The 22,252-nt window shown below is 26.9% G+C and overlaps 1 protein-coding gene across 1 annotated transcript; it reads left to right on the plus strand.

Annotated features, from left to right (window-relative positions):
* The first annotated feature begins 12,036 nt into the window (after nucleotides 1-12,036).
* Nucleotides 12,037-16,321, plus strand: LOC108483569 (protein CUP-SHAPED COTYLEDON 3-like). Its single transcript, XM_053030461.1, has 3 exons — nucleotides 12,037-12,624; nucleotides 14,620-14,885; nucleotides 15,640-16,321. The coding sequence occupies exons 1-3, from the start codon at nucleotides 12,456-12,458 to the stop codon at nucleotides 16,084-16,086; spliced, it is 882 nt and encodes a 293-aa protein (XP_052886421.1). The 5' UTR covers nucleotides 12,037-12,455; the 3' UTR covers nucleotides 16,087-16,321.
* The last annotated feature ends 5,931 nt before the right edge of the window (nucleotides 16,322-22,252 follow it).

Below are 22,252 nucleotides of genomic sequence, written 5' to 3' on the forward strand. Positions count from 1 at the left end.
TTCATTAATGATTCATTTATGATTGAAATATGCATTGTATAATTTCTACACTTGGAAACAACAAATCTAATCATATTTTTGAGTTTAAAGGATGGGAAAAAAATGAAGGTGGGAAACATTTTTATTTATAGTATTTGGTTGAATTCAGTTCATGAGTAGAGGTGGTCATGAGTTGGAATGGGTTTCAATAGATATTTTAGGTTCGGGTTCAATCTTAATAAAAATATTAAAACTCGAGTTCAGTTCGTATTAAATTTATTATTTTTTATATAAAAATAAATTTTAAAAAATATAATACATCAAATACACAAAAAACATTAAAATAAATGTTTCTCAACAAATTAAAAATAAATTAGAAAAATATAATAGTGAAACGACACTAAAACCATAGCAAAAACAGTGAAAATAGTAGCAAAAAGCAGCAGTTTTCTTTTTCCAAATTCAGGTCGAGCCTAGCCAGGTTAGGGCCAAAAAAGCTTACTTGATAGGTCTCATTTTTCGAACCTATATTTTTGCTTAAACCCTTTCACTTTTCGAGTGAACCTTCAAATTAAGTTTAAAGTAAATATAAATTTAATTGAATAATAATATAAATATCTTTACCTTACAATAAAACCTCATTTGTTATTATCATAATCTAATATATATATAATTGTATATTTTATTTTTATACAAAATTTAAAATTATTTATAATCTTTTCTCAACTCTTAAATAAAAAGATAAAACGCGCTTCCTCCTAACAATAAGAACAATATCAATGGAGTAAAATCTAATCAACATACCAAATCTAATACACGTATGGATTCCCAACAGGCTAACCATAAATATATACGATTATTGGTTGAAAAAAAAAAGAAAACTTTTGTTTCTTGATAAAGTCGAATGATAATAGTATTATTTTAGTCACACCATTCACCAAACATCTCATCTACGTACCATAAATTAATGTTAAATGTAAAGATAAAAGTTAAAATTTGTTGTAAAATTTTCTTTCTATATTTTAAAATTTAAAATTTAGGTTTAATTATTAATATTATTAAAATTTATTTTATTAAATTTAGGTTCATTACAACGTTAGGTTTTTAATTACATTTCTATCAATTGAGTAACTTTTTATTTAAAAATGTCACAACAATAAATTTAACAAAAGCTCACGGATTTGGTCTTACTTCACCGTTGAGAAACTAAAGAAGGTTTCTATCTCCAAATTTAATTTATACGTAAGTCAAACTAAAATATCCAACAAGCATTAACTCTCCTTAAAAAGGAGGTGATCCAACTGCTTGTTATGACTTCACTCCAGTCGCTAGCCCTGCTTTCGACATCCCCTTCTTGCGGTTAAGGTAACGATTTCGGGCATGACCAACTTCCATAGTGTGACGGGCTGTATGTACAAGGCTTAGGAACGAATTCACCGTCATATGACTGACCAGTAATTACTAGCAATTTCAGATTCATGCAGGGGACAAGTTATACATGGATTAATTCTAATTTATAAAAATAACAAGCACCCATGTTATATTTTAAAGTAAAGATTTTGTTATTCAAAAGTAGGGGTGGATTTTGACAAATATTTTGGAGTAGAGGAGGACTGGAAAAATTAATAAGAAAGATATTTCCAAAAGTTATTACGTTTCTTGATGATTATGGTAAAGTGGATATAAAAATGTTTCTGCGATTTCATCATGACATGGCCAACTTTATCTGTTTATAATTACTTTATTTTTTAAAAAAGATAATGTTTAGAAGTGAGTCCCCCCAGCTGCCTGGGTTTGTGTCTCAAACATCCTTTTTAGATAATAATTTATATAGAAGAAAATTAAGTTTTCTGGGAATATAATTTTAAACAAAATCATGCAGTCATCAGAAAGAAAATATGAAAAGAATAAAAAAGATGCAGTATAGATATGGAAGGAATATACATCTAGTGTATACTATGAAAGGCATAACAATCAAAAGAGCAGAGCAACGCTCTGATGATTTTTTGATTGAGTTTAGGGGTAAGTATTCGATTAAATCGAGTGAAAAAATTTTAAGTTAATTGAGTTGATGAGTCTTATCTTATCTTCTTTACTCGATTTGAAATTTTTTTCGAATTGAGTCGAGTAAAATAAAATTCGAGTTGAGTCAAATTGAATCGAGTGAAATTATTTGAGTTGAATTAAGAAATTAAACATATTAAATTAAAATCTTATTACAGTATAATTGATTTCATGTTAGAGCACGTAAATTTGAAACAATATATATTTGAAAAACTTTTTCAAAACAAAATAATAAAAAATACTTTATTTTGATAAATTTAATCATCAATTAACTTATTTAGATCCCAAAATTATTATTCTAATTTTTTTATTTTTTATATTTTTTAGAATTTGTTATAATTTTTTAAAAATATAAATTTTGGAATTTTTGAAAAATATTTTGAATTATTTTGTAATTTTTGTTGAGATAGACCAATTTATTCATTTTCAAACTTGATAAGGACCAAAAGAATATTTATACTAATCTTTTATTCGAATTATTTGAAATATTCAAATTGTAAAATTCAATTCAATTCGAACTCAATTCGAACTCGAAACTTGAATTACTTATCGAGTTGACTTGAATAATTCGAATATCTCAAAATTTAAATTTTTATTTTATTTTTCGAATCGAATCGAGTTTTGTTTACCTTTGAATTTGAGTTTTAGTTTGAATGACATGGGTATTGTTACTAATGCAGGAAGAAGTGAGTTTGAGTGCATTGAAGCGTATTGTCTTCCTATTTATAGTTTGGAAATGAGCTATGTATAATTCTAGACATTGTGTTAGAAAAGCAGATATGATCAAAAACTATAATAAAATTATTTTAAAAACTCTGTAAATTTTTATTTGAATATATTAAGATTTAGATAGGTAGAACAAAGAAACGTAAATTATATTATTATTGTAAGTATTTTCAAATTAGGTGAAATGAATGAAAATTCTAATTAACAATAAAATATTTATATTTATATTTAATTATAAAAAATAAATTTTAATATTTTTAATGTTAAAAGTGGCATAAGCTGGCTTGAGGTTGAACCCATTTGAGTTAATGTAAAATTATTTAAAAATTATACTTAAATTAAAAATTGTTAATTAAGATGATACATTTTAAGAGTATTTGATTAATATCTGTAAATTCGGTTCGTAATTAATAGAATGTTGATACATGTCCTAAAAGTTAATTTTTTTTAAGAAAATAAGATTTTGAGGAATTTTTTTTTATTTCACTTGCATAATAAATCTTGACAAATGGTTGTCTAAATTCATTTTGAATGTGTATGTTTAGTAATTATATTTATTTTCTTATATTTTCAAAAAGTAATAATAAAAAATTATTTTTAAAATAAATTTGTATTTGAGAACTTTTTCATTTTTTATTTTTAAAAATCTCTTGATTTTTAGGAATTTTATTTTTCATTTTATATTTATAATGAAATTGGAGAAGTGATTGTCCATATTTATTCAACTCTAGACAATCATTTACCTAGGTTTATTCTAAATGCCTATTTTTAATAATTTTATTTTTTATAATTTCAAAAATAATAATATAAAATTTATTTTAAAATAAATCTTAATTTTATTACTTAAATAATTTATAATAATTTTAAACATTCAAAATTTAACAATATATAAGTTTAAAACACAATTTTATATATTTAACTAAATAATTGATAGTGTATTTTTAATTATGCTTATAACCTATGGTTTAACTCAACCTGTTCATGAATAAAGAATAAATTCTAACTAGTTTGATTTTAGTACCCCTAATTCATTCTTATTGAGGAAAGTATTAAGAAGGTGTTAGTTAGGGGTGTTCAAATTTCAGTTAAAATTGAATTAATTGATTAAATTGATCTAATTTGGTCGGAAGTTAATTAATAATTTTTGAAAATTTGGTTATCGGTTAATTCGGTTCAAAATCGGGTAATTAATCGAACTTAATAATTAATAATACAAATTATATGTAGTTTTAATTTGGTTAATTCAATTAATTCTGTCAAATAAATATTATAAATATATTTATTTTTATATATTTTATACTTATTTTAACAAAAAAACATATAAATTTTGGTTAATTCGATTAACCAATCGAATTATTTGAAATATTTCGCTTAGGTTAACAGTTAAATAAATAAAAATTTTAGTTAATTCGATTAATACCAATTTGGTTCGGTTAACCGTTTGAACATCTCTAAGTGTTAGCATTATAAAAATACTCTTTTCATTATATATTAAATGCAAATAATTATAAAATATATATAAATACTCTTTTTATTCTGAAATCGATACTTCTCCTAAACTCTTATCTCTCTTTCGTCAACATAAATAATCATTGAAATTATTACATAAAATGTATTGACATCATAAGAAATTAAATAAATTTAGAATTTAGTCCCTATACTTTTTAGTTTTAGGGATTTTGTTCATGTACTTTTCATATTTTAAAATTAAAGTCTAATTGTTAACACTGTTGAAACCCTTTTGTTAAATTTATTGATTTGACATTTTGAAATAAAAAAATACTCGTGTATTAGCTATATAACTAAAAATTGATGTTTTTATAAACTTGAATTTAACAAAATAAATTCAACAATGTTAACAACTGAACTTAAATTTCGAAATTTGAAGAAATAAATGACTTAAATTTTTAAAAATAAAAATATAGGGATTAAATTTTGAAATTAAGAAAAGTATAGGTATTTATAGCGTAATTATTACAGGGTTGCATTGATGGATGATGAAATGATTACAATGGCGCCAAATCGTAGGTTCGAAAGAACAAGTGGCGAATGATGAGTAGAGAAGGGCACGTGGGGGTTCCGGCTGATGCTTAGTCCCGGAGGGAGCCCGCTAGCTGAGTTGTGCAATCTGATTGGCTGAGTTGTATGGATGACTCGGTTGACCTCCACTTTACATAATTATATATTACCAATTATGAGAGATTGAATTTTTGGAAGATGTATTGAAGGAAAACTAAATTTTAGGGATGAGGTAAAAGAGATTGGTGTTTTATCAATGAATGAATGTCTCCTAATTTTTTTTTTTTTGAAGAATGCTATAAAATTATGAATTTGTGAATACATGGTAAAAGTAGAGTCGGGTTAGATCAAGTTAAGGTATGATTTTAAAATTATTTAAGTTTAAGCTGGAGCTTGATTCGACTATTCATTCAAAAGTCCATATTATTATTTGTGAAATTTTTAGATTCTACAACTTTTTAAGGCTGCTTATGAAATAAAAAAAAAGTACACTATTAGTGTACCAAATACTCACCCTATTTATATTAAGAAAAATTATTTGTTGCACTACCAGTAGAGTTTTTAGATTCTACAAGTTAGATCAGGAGTTAACAAGTGTCTTATAGAGTTATGGTAAAAATATTAAAAAAATAGATACATGGTAATTTTTTAAGTTAACTATATTTAAAAGGAAAAATATTTGGTATCTTGATAATGAAATTTTTAGACTTCACAAATAGAGTCAGGGTGTTAACTAGTTTCCTATAAAAGTATAGTAAAATATTGATAATTTTTTAAAGTTACTTGTGGAATACAAAATACATTGTCATTAACCAAGTCGAGTCACTTAACCCATTGATTAACTCTAAGTGAAAACCAAATGGCAAGGGGGTCTGGACTCGTGACTATTTTTAAAATAAAAAACCCATAATTTTAAACCTTAAAAAAATTAAAAAAAATTGATGTGGTATAAAGATATTAAAAAAAGTTTTATAAAATGAAGGGAATAATAAGAAAATGATGTATCCAAAATTTACCAATTTGATGTTAAAAAGGAAGGAAAGGCAAAAGAGGGGAAAGGGGGAACGGAAATTATTGGTTGGAAAGAGGAATAAGAAGCCGTCACTCATCCTCCAACGTCAAAAAACACCAACACCTAACACTTACTTCCCTTGTTTGGCAAAAATTAAAACCCTAACCCTAGAATTCCACATTCCTTTTCAATTATTATCTTCTTCTTTTAGAAGCCTTTCCAATTATTATCCTATCCCTAGGGTTCTTTCTTCGCCATGATTTTCCTTTAGAATAATCTACACGTCATTCTCCCCTAATGACGTGTACCTTAATATGTGGACCACATGTCGTATGCCAGCGTTACCATGTCTCCGTGAATTTAGGCTACTTCCAAAATTATGTATAGTATAATGACTATACGTTCAAATCTCATAAATAAGAAAACCAAGTGACCTACTTTTGACTTTCAAACCTTACACTTTCTACCACTCGATATCTAGTGGAGATTCTATGTTTAATTTAATTATTTTTTTAGATTTTTTAATTGCTTTAATATATTATGTAATCTCAATAGGGTTGTTGGATTTTTTTATTTATTTCGAAAAGATAAATAAACTGTGAGTTTTTATTTTGAAACACTTTTCGATACTTCAATCAAGCATTATAATGAATAAAATAAAGGAAATAAGCTCTCGTGAACAGATAATGCTTGTTTGATAAAAGTATTATGAAGGTTTTTATATTAGAAGTTAGATTTAAATCAAAAAGTAAATTAGTATTTTTTATTAAAAAATTCTATCCACTTATATTGTTAAAAATTGGTGTGGTTGACTGAATAAATATAAAGTTACACGTGTCAATATTTAACAGTAGAAATAGATGGAATTTTTAATAGAAATGACCAATTTACTTTTTGATCTAACATATAGGGACTAATTTACCCAATTTCCAGGTATAGAATGCAAAATACAATTTGACTCCTAGTCAGATCTGATCATGGGTCAGGCTGATGCATAATTTTAAGTCTGCTTTCTAGGCCTGACTCAAAAAATAGGCCTAAAATTTTGCTCAACCCATCTTAAAATGCTAAACTTGACTCGGCCAGACCGTAATATATGTTTTAGGTTATTATTTTTATACAAAAACAATATTAAAAAATATAATACATCAAATATACTAAAAATATTAAAATAAATGTTCTCCAACAAATGGAAAAAAAAAAGAATATGCATGTGATTCGGGTTAGGCCCGAGCCAAAAAATCTTTCATCTAAACCCATTTTTCGAGCCTAAATTTTTACTCAAGCCTTCTCACTTTTCAAATGAATCTTTAAACCTAGACAGATGACCCAACCTATAATCAAGTCTACCCAAGGCAAACTTTTAACTACTTGTTCATATATCTTGATCCAAAGACTACTCCCTTTATTGATCTGGTATGTGACCATCTTCCATTATATTTTCACCATCAAATTATTAACTTAAGCATCGGAAAGTGATTACTATCAATACCATGTAATCCCTCATCATAGGAAGTTACACAACCCCCCCCCCCCCCCAACCCGGGGATCACATGAAGACATCAACATGATACAACTCATTTTAATCATAATATTCCTATTTAAATTACCCAATCAAATGTTATTTGAGTAATTGGAAATATAAAATGAAAGGAGTAAAGTGAAAGGGAGTGAAAATATATGGATGAAGAGAGAAAATGTGGACCAAACTTTTTTATAATTTGATTTCATGTCCATTGGATTGCCAAAATCACGAGGAATGTATCCATTTTTGCGGTGAAATGTCCACTTTTTATGATGAAGTGTCAAATATATATATTGTCTTATCCTACTCATGAAAATACCGAACACATATACTACCATTATTAAAAGAAAATGCATGGAACAGAAGTGTTGGTGAACCCAATCCACTCCCCATATACTATATATACACTATCCCCCCCTTCATTATTATCATCAGAATCCCACGTGTTATGGCAAACATCCCTTTGTCTTCACTTTCTTTAATTATTATGTCTTCTCTAACATTCCTCACTCTAATCTTCATTTATAAACTTATAACTATCTTTACGTTTTGTTAAATGTACCATGAAATGCTCCTTGTGGTTGAATTAAATGGGTTTGGATACGATTCACACGTGATGGGATTTAAAATAGTTATATTATTCGAGGATAATTTATTTTAATATTTTTATTATGTAAATTTTATTATTTCTATTAATTATATATATTAATGCATTTAATTGAATTAGTATTCAGAGATAAAATTAGAGAGCTGGCAAGATCTCGTCCCCTCCTAAAATAGAAAACTTTTCTAGTTTCGTCCATATTAATGTCATAAATTAACTCAACACACCACTCAAAATTGATGACAATAACATTTTTCCACATGCAAAATTACATTTTTAAAAGTATATAATATTAATATGGTGAGGCTTAATGACTTGTTTACCAACCCAAGTGATTAATGTATGAATAATTAAATGATTTGGGTGTATATTCAGTTATAAATGATGGGTCTGATGTCGTTCGTCATTAGTGGACCCCAGATCAATCAGGCCCACTGATTTTTATTTTTTCTTTATGTGACCTAAATTTGAACAGATCGTGGGATCGGAAGTGGACGATTATTAGCTACTAATAATAATATTCTTATTATTCCAGCTATTAATTTTTAATGATTTATTTTATTTTATTTTATTTTGCTTGAGTTGTCTTTGTTATTGTTAAGAGCAATCAGATGGTTCACGTGGTCGGCGACATAAGGTCTTTTGAACCCTTTCTATAGATGTCCATGATAATATCAATATGGCCCCATGCTCTTGTCCGACCATTTCATTATTGTTCTAATTTTACATTTTCTTTTAATTATTTAATACCCATATGAGTGAAATATTTTAATATTTACTGTTTTTTTATAATATATTTTAATGATATCGATTAGTATTTAGTATACTCACAATGTACTTTTTTTATTCTATTAAAAAAATTATTTTTTGAATCTTTCCAACCACATCATCCATGGTCTCTTTCCAATTATTTAATGACATTTCAATAATTTTTTCCATGTCATTCATATGAGATATTATTTTATGGATCCCACCACATCATCCATGATCTCTTTTTAATTATTTAACGATATTTCAACAATTTTTCCTATGTCATTCATACGAGAAATTATTTTATAAACCCTTCCTACCACATCATCCATTGTCTATTTCTAATTATTTAATGATATTTCAACAATTTTTTCCATGTCATTCATACATAATTCGGGTTCTTATTAAAAAATTTACCAAGATTATATATTAATGACATGAAAAAAATTACTAAAATATCATTAAATAATTAAAAAGAGACCATAAATGATATAGTGAGAAAGGTTTATAAAATAATTTCTCAGTGAAAAGGGTTTAAAAATTCTTCGAATTTCTTTTTTATCCATTATTATAGCGAATGAAACCAAGTATTTTTGTCTCCTTGTAACCAATTCGGTACAAGAATTCTACTTCCAGTTTCATGTCTTTTCCTTTTCGAAAAATATTCTCTGCACCTTATTTCATCAATGTTAAAAGCTCCGATTTCCGCAACTTTCGATTATTGGTTAAGGTAGAAGTTAATGTTTAATTTCGAGTTTTATTATATATAATCACGACGTATGTGTGTTATGTTTGGATTTTGTTTAATTCTTTTCGATTTAGTTTCTTTTTCGTTTGTTTGTATTTTGTACTAATCTGGTATTAGTTAGACATATATATATACTTGTATTGTACTTATGAATGTATTATAATAGTGAAACTAAAAAAAAATCAACTTTCGAGATTCTTTTTATACAAATTTTAAATTATTTGTAACTTCCTCGATATTCAAACTCCGTTACAACAATAATAATATCAATCGAATAAAAATTCAGTCTGTAATTTAATAATCGGTAAAGCTAGAAATTTTTTAAAGGGGCCATATGAAATTTTAATTTTTATAGTTTATATATTTATAATTTGTAAAGGATTAAATCAAATTTTTATAATTTTAGGAAGGGCAAAGTACAATTTTACCTTTACTAATTTAAAATTTTTTAAAAATTTCAAGGGCCTAAAATACAATTTTACATTTTAGGGGGGGTCGAGGCCCATGCCAGCCCCCTCTGGCTTCGCCCTTGTTAATAATGTTTTTCATTACTTGAATTAGTTCTTGGATTGAAATAAATTTAAATATTAAATAAATAATTTAAATATTAATTAAGTATTAAATATAATAAATAATTTAAATATATTTGATAAAGTGATATAATTTTTTGGTTAAGATTATTATTTTATACATTTTCAATGGAATTTTCATTTTTTTTAATTTTAGTGTAAGGTTTTAAAGATCTAAAATGGTATATACCACTCATTTAATTCTATTTGTGGAATTAAAAATCTCCAGTAAAGCTAGATTAAATAATAATTAATTATTATTTTATTTATTTTAATATATTCCATCTTTATATTCAATAATTTTCAATAAAAATAATTAGCTGTTAAAAGTAATTTAATTATTACTAAATTAATTTATAAATCACACTATATTCTAATATAATCATATGTTATGCATAATGTATTTTCAATTAATATATGTAAGCTTTTTCAATTAATATAATCTAATTAATTTTACTTAAAATAATTTAATCATTAATATATATTAAATTAAATATAAATTGAAAATATTTAATTTTACTTGAAGTTAAATATAATTTTTATGTAAAATGTCAAATATATTTAATATGTACTTAAATTTTCATCATTTTGTAATTAAAATAAATAAATGAATAAACAAAAAATTATATAAAAATAAATAAGAACAAAAGTATAATTTCTTTTTATTTGAATTTTTTTAGAAAATTTATGTCAACAAAGTTAGAGTAAGTGAGAATTCTTGATAGTTTACTTAAGGGTGCGTGATAAATTATTGAAAATTTTCATTTCATTGAAAATGGAAAATTTTAATATTTAATATTTTAAATGTATTTGATAATCATTTTAGTATTTTATTTAATATAAAATTTTCAGCAAAAAATATTGAATAAGATAAGCAGACCGATTGCTACTTATCACTTTATGTAGAAAACATTAAGTCATTTTATTTTATTAAAAATTGAAATAAATTATCTTTTAAAAAATGAGATATTCAAATTACCATATTTTATCTTTCATCCAAAACTATTTAAAATAATATAAAATATTATATTAATAAAATTAAAATAAATATCAATAATCTTTTAAAATCAATATTTATTTCTATCGAATAATATAATTATATCCAACACTTATAAAAATTTTAATATAAATTTTTTAAAAATTCAACACTTAAATTTTCCGTTTATCGAACACGCTCTAAGTGTCTTTTACACCTTCTAATTTACTTTTATCTTACAAGAATTTGAGAATATTTAAGTTACCCATCACTAAACATACAAGAACACATTTAATAAAAATATTTAAAAATAAAAAAAATTATTAAACATTTTATAGAGTTAAAAGATTCACTGTCATGTAATCCAAAAGTGAAATTATAAAGAGTTATAGTCAAACAAAATAATGGGAGACAAAAATGCAAAAAAGGTAAATGAAACTTGTAATCTACATAAAGTAGAATTGTTAAGAAAACAAAAGTAAATGATAATGACCATGAACAATACTTTGTCATGGGTATGCTTGGTGTTATAGTTTTTCAAAAAAAAATGGATACCAATATAGAAATTATTGTATTATACATCAAGATAAATTATAAAAATAGTCACTTTTATTTACTTCAGATTACATTTTAGTTACTTACGTTATCGTTTGCAGTTAAGTTCCATTATCTCCCTAACGACAGTCCTACGTCGCAGTATTGGACTGCCACATAGGACTGACGCTAGGGAGGTAACGAAGTTTAACGGTAAAGTGACCATTTCGTAACAAAATAATAACCTAAGTGACTAAAACGTAACATTTCAAATATAAGTGACTGAAATGTAATCTAAGACAAACAAAAGTGACTATTTTATGATTTACCCTATACATAAATTATATATTGTTTTATATAATCCTCAAATAGTATATTTATTTTTATCTTGGGTATTAATTATTTTACATAAATATTAATCCATTTAAAACCAAAGATAAAAAGGGTGTTTTGGAATGTTTCTCTAAAAATTTTAATTTTTTTGGATCTTGTCCATATATAAATATGATTAATATTGGCATTGATCAAATACTGCTCTACCCTCCAAAAAAAACACCCTCAATAAATTAGATTTCTTGTAAATTTGGTTTTCTTGAATCTTCCCAAATATAACTAACTAGTTATACAAGCATGGCTTGCCCCTATATATACAAAGAATATTGCAAGAAATTCTAAATGGCAAAGGCACTTAATTGCCACCTTAAACTAGCTATACAAATAAAACCTTCCACTTTTTTTTTTTTTCTTCTCAAGTCCTAATTGAACCCCTACTATGCCCTCCTTCTTTTAGTTCATTTCCATTCCATCTCTTACCTTAAATTAATTCTCTCTTTCATAGCAAAGATCTCAAGGAAATAAGAAATAAAGTCTCTTATTTTTCTTTTCTACTTTTTTTCCCCACACCCACCACCTTTCTTTTTGATTCTTTTGCGTTCTTAGCAACATAAATATGGGGCTAAGGGACATTGGAGCTACACTGCCTCCTGGGTTTAGGTTTTATCCAAGTGATGAGGAATTGGTTTGCCATTATCTTTACAAAAAGATAGCCAATGAGGAAGTCTTGAAGGGTACTTTGGTGGAAATTGATTTGCATACATGTGAACCATGGCAGCTTCCTGGTAGATCTCTCATACTATCATGTTATTTTTTCTTTTTATATATATCAAATTATACAAAATTTCCCTTCAAGGTCTTCTCTTTTGATCACTGTGTATGGGACTGTGAAGGTGGGGAAACAATTGAGTTGTTTTCCGGTACACCGTATACGGTGGCGCTGGGAGGCAAACATGCGGTGCCATCAGCCATGTTAGCTATTTAAGACATTGACTCAACACGTTTTTCTCCTCTAAGAGAGAGAAAGATGGGAAAGCAACCACATGAATATCAATATTCACACACGGATATATAGAAAAACCCATACACATGCATGTAAGCATATATGTATAGTTTATATGCAAGTGATCAAATATTATATATGCAAGTTTAATCATCTTAATTAACCTTTAATATAAATAGAAAAAAGGGTTTGTCTTTTACATAATCATACTCATTCTCAACCTTTAGAAATAGGGTTTATTCAATTTTTTTCAACCCAATCCAAAAATTCCACTAACCCAACTTTTTTAGTGATAAGTACTCCCAAATTAGAACTGCTTTTCTTAAAAAAAACTTGTCTTCTTTTTCAGATTATATTCTTAATTCATGTAAGGAAGTTTGATTTGTTTTTTTCTCCCATTTGTTTTGTGCCACATTACAAAAAAACTTAAAAGTAAATAGAATTTTGTTTTATGTAATGGTATGATGGTCAATAGTATTTACCATTCTCACTGTGATTTAAGTTTGAATTATACTAATTTGATAGTTAATTTATATATATATACACACATTTGCACTACAATAGCCTAAAATCATGGGTATCTTCCTCTCATAATCAAAAAGTGAGAGATTCCACCTCTTCATAATTGGGTCCGGGCTAACCGTGTTAATAGATATCAAATCATGATTACATATCATCATTTTAAAGTGTTTTTTTCCCATTAGTACATTACTTTTAATAAAATAATGTATTACAATATTAAGATAATGTTCCTTCAAAAAATTATTAATTAAAATTTCCAATCGAATGTATCTCTTAGAATTTTTGTTTTGTTTATTCAAGGGATGGTGTTGAATTAGTTTTTTAAAAGTAAAATTAAAAGGTTAAATTTTATTATTAGTCCCGTTTTATCATAGGTTAGAGATTTAATTCTTGTACTCTATATTTTAAAATTTAAAATTTCAATTCTAATTTGAATAATAATAGATAAATCCGCTAGGTCAGATTTTGCTATTAGCCTATACTATATCTAAGTTATGGATTGGTAAGTTAATCAAATTCTACTCCTAACTCAAATGACTACTGTTAAATCTATTAATTAGAACAACAAGATTTTTTTTTTTGAGTATTTTAATAAATTGATGTATCAACTTATGCATAAACCGAAAAATTCTCCCTAGGAAATGATATAGGCAGACGACACGTATATATCTTCTATATAGTACAAATGTTAGCCCCTCCCAGAAAACAGCTTAGGAATTGCATGTTTACGTGGAATTTAATCATCACAAGTAAATAAAAAGGGGTTGCTTTCCCCTCAATGCATTTGTTCCTTTGTTTTTCTTCAAGGAACCGTGTAGTATTTTTATTTACTTTTTAAAGTAGAAACTGTCCATACATACTGTATTCATACGCAATACATCTTACCTTTGCCCGTATATTTCTTTCCTTTTTTTCACGTTGCTATCTCGTCTGTACTTTCCTATTTATACAGTCTCATTCATGTTCATCATATAATAGTGGCTAAAATGTTGAGTGTGGTCTTGTAATAACGTGTGACCTAGAAATAAAAAAAAGAAGAAGAAGAAAAAGGCCCACTCTTTTTTAATTTACCCTCAGTATGTAATGCCAAAAACAGATCCTTACCTTTCTTAGACATAACTCATTACGGTGACAAAGACTTACCAACACTAAGGTAGTGAATATGTTGGATACCAAAAGCAGATTTAATTATGTATTGTTTATGAACAGTAATTATTTCTCTTTTTAATCGACCATCTATTTTGTGTATGCAAAGAGGTGGCAAAGTTGAATGCAAACGAGTGGTACTTCTTCAGCTTTCGTGACCGGAAGTATGCCACGGGGTTTAGAACCAACCGCGCAACCACGTCTGGCTATTGGAAAGCAACGGGGAAAGATCGGACGGTGGTCGACCCGAGAACTGAACAAGTGGTAGGGATGAGAAAGACTTTGGTGTTTTATAGGGACCGAGCCCCTAATGGAATCAAAACGGGTTGGATCATGCATGAATTCCGGCTTGAAACCCCACATATGCCCCCTAAGGTCACATTTTACCCCCCCCCCCCCACTCTTTTTCTTTTTCAACTATATACTCATATATATATGTCTGGTCATGTATGTTGTTTGAAAATGACATCGAAAGTGAGAGATTGAAATTTAGGGAGGAGAGGTGACATATTGCAGCCATAAGTATATATATGTGTGAATTTGAGAAATAAATAAATGGTGGTTTCTCTAAGGAAACTTAAGGGAGAAGTAGAGGGAATAGTATGCAAGCTGTCCACTTACCATTAGTTCCATTTTTATGTGTTCTCATAATCAAATACTTAATTATGCTACATTATTATTATTATTTTGAAAATTAATTACTTCATTGTAAGATAAAGTCTTGCTACATCATACCATGCTACATTATTATTATGATGATATGATTATGATAAAAGAGAGAGATGTTTGAGGCTTATCATCAAGCCAAATTGGATGGACCTATTTATATGCACATGTCAGCATGTCCATTTCTCTATTTTTCATATTCTATGATATGATCATACATTTTTACCTTAATTATTCGTGTGAAAATGCTTGTTTTCTCATAGTGGTGTGGAATATTCTTTATATGCGAATTTGAAGAGTGTGTACACACACATATACACATATATGTAGGATTAATGAATTATATATATGATGATGCATTAAATATAAATCAAATAAAGAAGTTTCTTTTTTGGATTATGTAGTGTGTATATTCATATGCATATACTTTATTCATTTATATATATTTTTTTTCATGTGACAGGAGGATTGGGTTTTATGTAGAGTGTTCCACAAAAGCAAAGGAGGAGAGAACAGCACCAGGCTGAGCTCCCCAATGATATTGGAACCCTCAATTCATGCCCCTTCTTTAGCCGACCAAACCACTATGGCTTGTGGGTATCATCATCAAATCAACTCTTTAGCCACCAAACCTGCCCATCAAAGCCATGGCCAAAGCTTGCTAAATCTGCTTCAATATAATTATCATCAGGAAAATGACGACGACAACAAAAACAACAACAATCTTCACTGCAGCAATAATGAAGTTAGCTCCAAAGTCGATGATGACTACGAGTTCTTGTGGGACATGAACATGGAAGAAAACAGCTTGGGAGATGATGATGATCATCATCATCATCTTATTCATGGGGTGGCTTCCAACTCGGACGACATGAGATTTGAGATTGATAATAGTATGGTTTTCTTATGAAATATGTATTGAATACCTTATGAAAGATCAGAGGGAAAAAGAAAGAGAGGGAAAATTACCATTAATTTGTTGATTTGCGATGTTGGTGTGGTGTTTGTCTTTGACGATTCAATGGATGTTTAGAAGATTGTGTGTCTTTCTTAGTATAGGGTTTATATATATTTTTTTCATACAACATTGGGCATTGTAGAAATTTTATATCATTTATATAAATAAGGCATATATTAATTCTTCATTGTTGTTTCCTAATAGATATTTTATCTTCTTGGAATTCAAATATTTATATATAATAGTAGATTAAGTTTTAGTTCGATTGGCATGGACATTATTACTAATGTAGGAAGATTTGGATTCGAGTGCATTGAATTGTGTTATTTTCTTATTTATAAGTTAGAGAGCGGTGGAATAAGCTTGTTTAAAATGTAAATTGAGCTTAAATTTCATTATTCAAAGCTCAAGTCCGAACCCGATCGATATATACATATTAATTTGTATTCTTGAGCGACGTACAAATTGAATGTATATTGTGAAAATATTTAGCATATAATATTATTATAATTCTAAAATTTTGATATAAAAATAAAAAAGCGTTTTCTTATCATTAATAAATTTTGTAACATAAAGTTAGCTGTGGAAATTATATATATTTGCTAAAATAATTATATATTAATTAAAATAATATATTAAAATCAATATAGATATCATTCTACTAATACAAAATATTAAGCCACATAAACGAGTCAAAGGGTAAAGTACTTGCCCCTAAAAATAAAAAAATCGTGATTTAGCCCCCTTATAAATGATGAAATTATAAATTTATATATGGCAAAATCGTACTTTGATCCTCAAAAATAAATAAAAAATCTTTTTTATCCTTTATGTTTATTTTACAACCCATGTTTGAGCTTCATATCTGCTTTTTCTAATAATATCATCTCCAAGATTCGAACTTGTGTTGTCTCCTTATGAGTTCTATATACTTTATCATTACACGTAACACTTCTTAATTAGTAAAATTATAAAGATATTGAGATAACATAATTTTTTTTTGGTGAAAAGAACAGATGAATTACATTAAGTACATAAAATAACCATTAGCTTTATCTTCTTGAAGTAAATCTAAAATTTCCTTAGGAGCCTCATCAATGACTTGCAAGTTGGATTTCCAGCTTAAACTAATTTTAGCAGGACGATCTGCTGCCAAATTCAGATTTCTTGGAATGTGTTTGATCTTCCACGCACTCCCCTTTCGATTGTATGATGCGCTGAGTTCTTCGATGCACAGTAATCCCTTAGTCTTCCAAATGCAAAGCAGTCAAATTCTGAGCAACTTCAAGGTTACCAGTCATGATGATGATCCGTCTATAACCTCTATTTAGCAAAATAAGGATTCTATCTAGGATACCCCAAACTTCAGCCTCAAATGGAGAACATATACCTAAGAATCGAGTGAATCCCACTATCCAATTTTCGTCATGATCTCGAGCCACACCCCATCAATGGATAAGTACACCTAGATTTCATCTAAATTATTCGTGAGATTTGAACTTTGAGTATTATTCTTGTGATCATCATGATGTGATACGTATTGACGAACCCAACAACTAGAGACTTTCACCACTTCAGTTGCTGTCCAGGAAATATGCTGGAAGATGAATAAATTCCTATTTTTCCAGATACGCCAAGCAATTAAACCAAACAGACATGACCAAATGAGATAACATAAATTTTAAATCATTAAAGTTAGGATAGTAAACTTCTCTCAAATTTTTAAAAAAATATTTTAATTGTATATTTTAAACAATTAATTTTATCTCAAAATTTAAAATATTTTAAATTGTAATTAACGTCATAATATACATTGTTGTTTAGCAATATGGCACTAAGTTAAAGTGCCACTTGTCATCACCGGATTGTTATTTAAAGTTCGTGTACTTTTTTATATAATATATTAGTTTTTTTTCCCATGTAATGCATGAGTTGATTGTGTGTATTAATCTAATTTAATTATATTTATTTGTTAAAATTTTAATACAAAATTTGAATTTATTGACAAATTAAAAAATAAATAATAATTATATAAGTTACTAATGCATAAATTTTTAATATATATATATTAACTTTATTCATCAAAATATTTTTTAATTAAAATTTTACCTTTAATATTAATTTAAACATAAAAAATTAAACATTAACTACAAATAAAAAAAGACAATAAAGTAGAATATACCAAACTTAAATATTTAAATTTAAATTTAAATTTATTCAATATTTAATCTCATCTAATTTTTTTATAATATAATAAAATTATCGACGGCTTTGATAAAAATTTTATATAGTTTTAATATTGGTTAATAATTTAAATAATTTGTTTGTGTGTCAAGCAAAAACACTACTTATTTGTCATCGTTTTACATATGCTACTTACCATTATTTCTAAAGAACTTATAATATATAATACATATATATGCACTAGTTTCTTATTCGTGTAATGTATAGGTAGATCGTATGTATTACTTTCCAAAGAAATTTATGATGGTTTATAAAAAATTTCTCTATATATTATAAATGTGTTCATGAGTCGACAAGTTGAGACTTAATTTAAAAAAAAAAAGCTCGAACCTAAGTGAAGTATGGTCCAATTTACCCAAAAGCCCATATCACTATTTAAAAATAATACAATATATATCACTATGAAAGTATGAATAGCTCTATTGTATTATAAACTGAAATACTGAAATATATACATTTTTAGATCAGCTTGTGTACTATATAAGTATTTAATTTCGACTATAAAAATGATTTTTGTTTAGAATAATTTTAAAAAATTATTCGAGAATAATTATATTAAATACACCTCCTTTTTAAAATAATCGTAATTAAAATGATTGTTGATTAGAATATCTCTTATTAAGAATAATTACGGTTCAAAACAATTCTCATTTGAAACGATTTTTGCCAATGGCGACACCATCATAGAATAATGCATTTCTAGAACAACGACTCATAGAATAAGATTACCACAGAAAGTGTGACTGCCAAGAAGTATTTCGTAGAATATATTGCACCTAGTATTGCTTCACTAAACTAGAAATATGGCAGAATTCCTTTACTCTTAAGATGTTCTTGAGTACTAGATTCATTTTTTTGTGTATTCAGATTTTATTGATATCGAATACAGATTCAAAGCAAATATGTATTATCTGAATTTGGATTTATTATTCTCCTGTTGCAGAAAATTTAAAATACTAATTAATCCATCCATCTTTTCATGATTATCCAATTATTTAAGCTAAAATTATTTATACATCCTCAGGTGAACTTCACATGTATATAATAAGACATTATTATGTCAATTATTTGGTGGATATACATATATTCCATAGCTGATAGTGTGTTGAAGGAGAAAGAAAGCCAAAAAGCACCCAACCCCACTTTACAAAGTACAATCATTTTGAGTAAATACAAGGCTCACTTTGTGTTATCAATCATAATAATAATGCAATTGTATTACTCTTCTTTTTTTCTTTTGAATAATTCAATTATTTTTGGCACTTGTATCCCTCTTTCTAATCATTATGCTCTTGAGTCGTTTAATTTAGGGTTATAAAATTAATATAATATTTTGAGTCTCGTTTATTAAATCAATTAATTTTGTTATTAAACCCTCTACTTTATGTAAGTTGTGGATTTAGTATATGACATTTTTAAATTTTAGTTCTAACCAGATGATAACTGTTAAATTCGTTAAGTTAAGTTCAGTTGTTTTTTAAGTTTGATATGTCAAACATATTATCACACGTGTAATGCTACGTCTGTTTGCTATTTTCACATATTACTCACAAAAAATCAATTAATAGACTTAATGACTACCGTTTGCATTAAGATTAAAATTTTAGAATCCAAAAAATATAACTACTAAAAATTATCCAATTGGTAAGCATAAACTAAATTTATAACTTTACGCATAATACAATACTAATAACATAATTTAACCAAACAGATTTAGCTGTTATCATTGGGTCAGGACTAAAATTTTAAAATTCGAAAAATACAAGGACAAAAATTGGTCAAGTTATAGAAGTACTAAATCCACAAATTACATAAAGCACGGGGTGTAATAGCAGAATTTGAGCTTTCATTTTTGTTCTGGTGAAATCAATTGGGCTCTTTAAGATCACAAGAAAACTGCTCCAATGGTTCTTTATTATGGGTTGGGCTTCAAGACCAAATTAAAAACCGAACTCATAATGCTTGTTTCCAAAAAGGTTGAGGTGGAATTATATTTTCTTCAACCACAATTACGATTATAACTAATATATTTAAATCAAAATCGAAATAAATTTTGATATATTAAAATAAATGATGAAATTATAATTTAATATATAGTAAAATTGTGCCCTTAAACCCAAAAATTTAAATATATATATAATGAAATCGGGGATGAAGCTAGAAAAAATTTTTAGGGTTAAAATTAAATTTTATTTTTAATAGCTTATATCTTTATAGTTTTAAAGGATTAAATCAAATTTTATCATTTTTAAGGGAGTAAAATATAATTTTACTTTTACTAATTTAAAATTTTAAAATTTCTAAAAAGCTTAAATGAATAATTTTCTATTTTAATAGAAACCGGACTTGCATAATTATATTTTAATCTCTCAAAAATATATACCTAATTAGTATGAATAGAAACCTTAACTATAAATAAAATGATTCATTATATAGATTGAAATATAAGGTGATGTTATTGGTGGGGGAAATTGAATGGAAAGTCGGGTTTTTTACTAAACTAGGACAAAAAAATAAAAAAAATTCAAAATAATACAAATGAAAAACTATGTACCAAAGTATATTTGGGGTGGTGCCGCCTATGGCAGAGGCATGACCACCCCATGTCCAATAAAAAATTACTGTTACTGTCTGTTAAATTGCGGCACAGGATTGAAATGTAATAATATAATGTATTCAGGGACCTGTTATGCAATTGTTCTATTTAGAATGACAGCTGAAAAAAAGGGGTAAGGGTGCCGTCTGAAGTGTGGCGGCACCAAACTTAAAATATGACTAATTTCTTTGTTAGCCCTCATTATTTATTATTTTCTTTTTATTCCCCTTCAACTCAATATATTATATTTAAACAAGCCCTTAACCTATTTTTGTAGTTAAATAACCCCTTAACTTATGGTTTTACTCATAAAAGCCCTTCATTTTAATATTAAAGTAAATATATTTTACTCAAAGTAAAGCTATTTAAAAAAATATAAACTAATTCACATTTTATGTTGATGTGAATAGTTTATTAAATAAAAATAAAATTTTAAAATTTCTTGAGAGTGCTTATATACATGATATTCTTAACTATTCTTTCGAAAATTTTGATTATTTTTTAGATTTTATGTTGATGTTAAAGTGTATATAATTTTATTGCATCAACAAAAATTAAGATAAAAGCTTGAAATTTTAAAATATATTTACTTTAATATTAAAATGAAGGGCTTTATGAGTAAAAGCTATAATTTAAGGGTTTATTTAACTACAAAAATAGGTTAAGGGCTTATTTAAAAAATATAGTGAGCTGAAGGAAAATAAAAAAAAAATAATAAATAATGAGGGCTAACAAAGAATTAGTCATATTTTAAGTTTGGTGACACCCTTACTTTTTTTCTAAATGGAACAATTCATAACATGTCCCTGAATACATTATATTATTATATTTCATCTGTGTCATGGTAGACGAATAAAGATTTTTGATTGAACATGGGTGGTCATGCCTCTGTCATAGGCGGCACCACCTCAAATGTACTATTTTGATACATAATTTCTCATTTATATTATTTTGATTTTTTTTTATCCTAGTTTAGTAAAAAACCCTGGAAAGTCAAATTTTCTTGTGATGTGATTTGACTCTAGATTTGCTATAGCATCATTCAAGTGAAAAAAAGGAAAGGAAAGGATAGTATATCGTATGATTTGAGGCATGAAAAACTACAACCATTTATATACACTTGATTACATAATACTAGTACAGTAACAGTAAGGAGCAAGGCTGCCCACCGGCCAGCACCGCAGATAAGCGATGACCACAAAGTATGAAGTTGCAAAATCAGCCAAGCTTCACGTATATATCATGTCGGGAACCACGTACCCTCACTCACATTGTATA

This window comes from Gossypium arboreum, chromosome 7 (assembly GCF_025698485.1).
Source record: "Gossypium arboreum isolate Shixiya-1 chromosome 7, ASM2569848v2, whole genome shotgun sequence".
NCBI lineage: Eukaryota > Viridiplantae > Streptophyta > Magnoliopsida > Malvales > Malvaceae > Gossypium > Gossypium arboreum.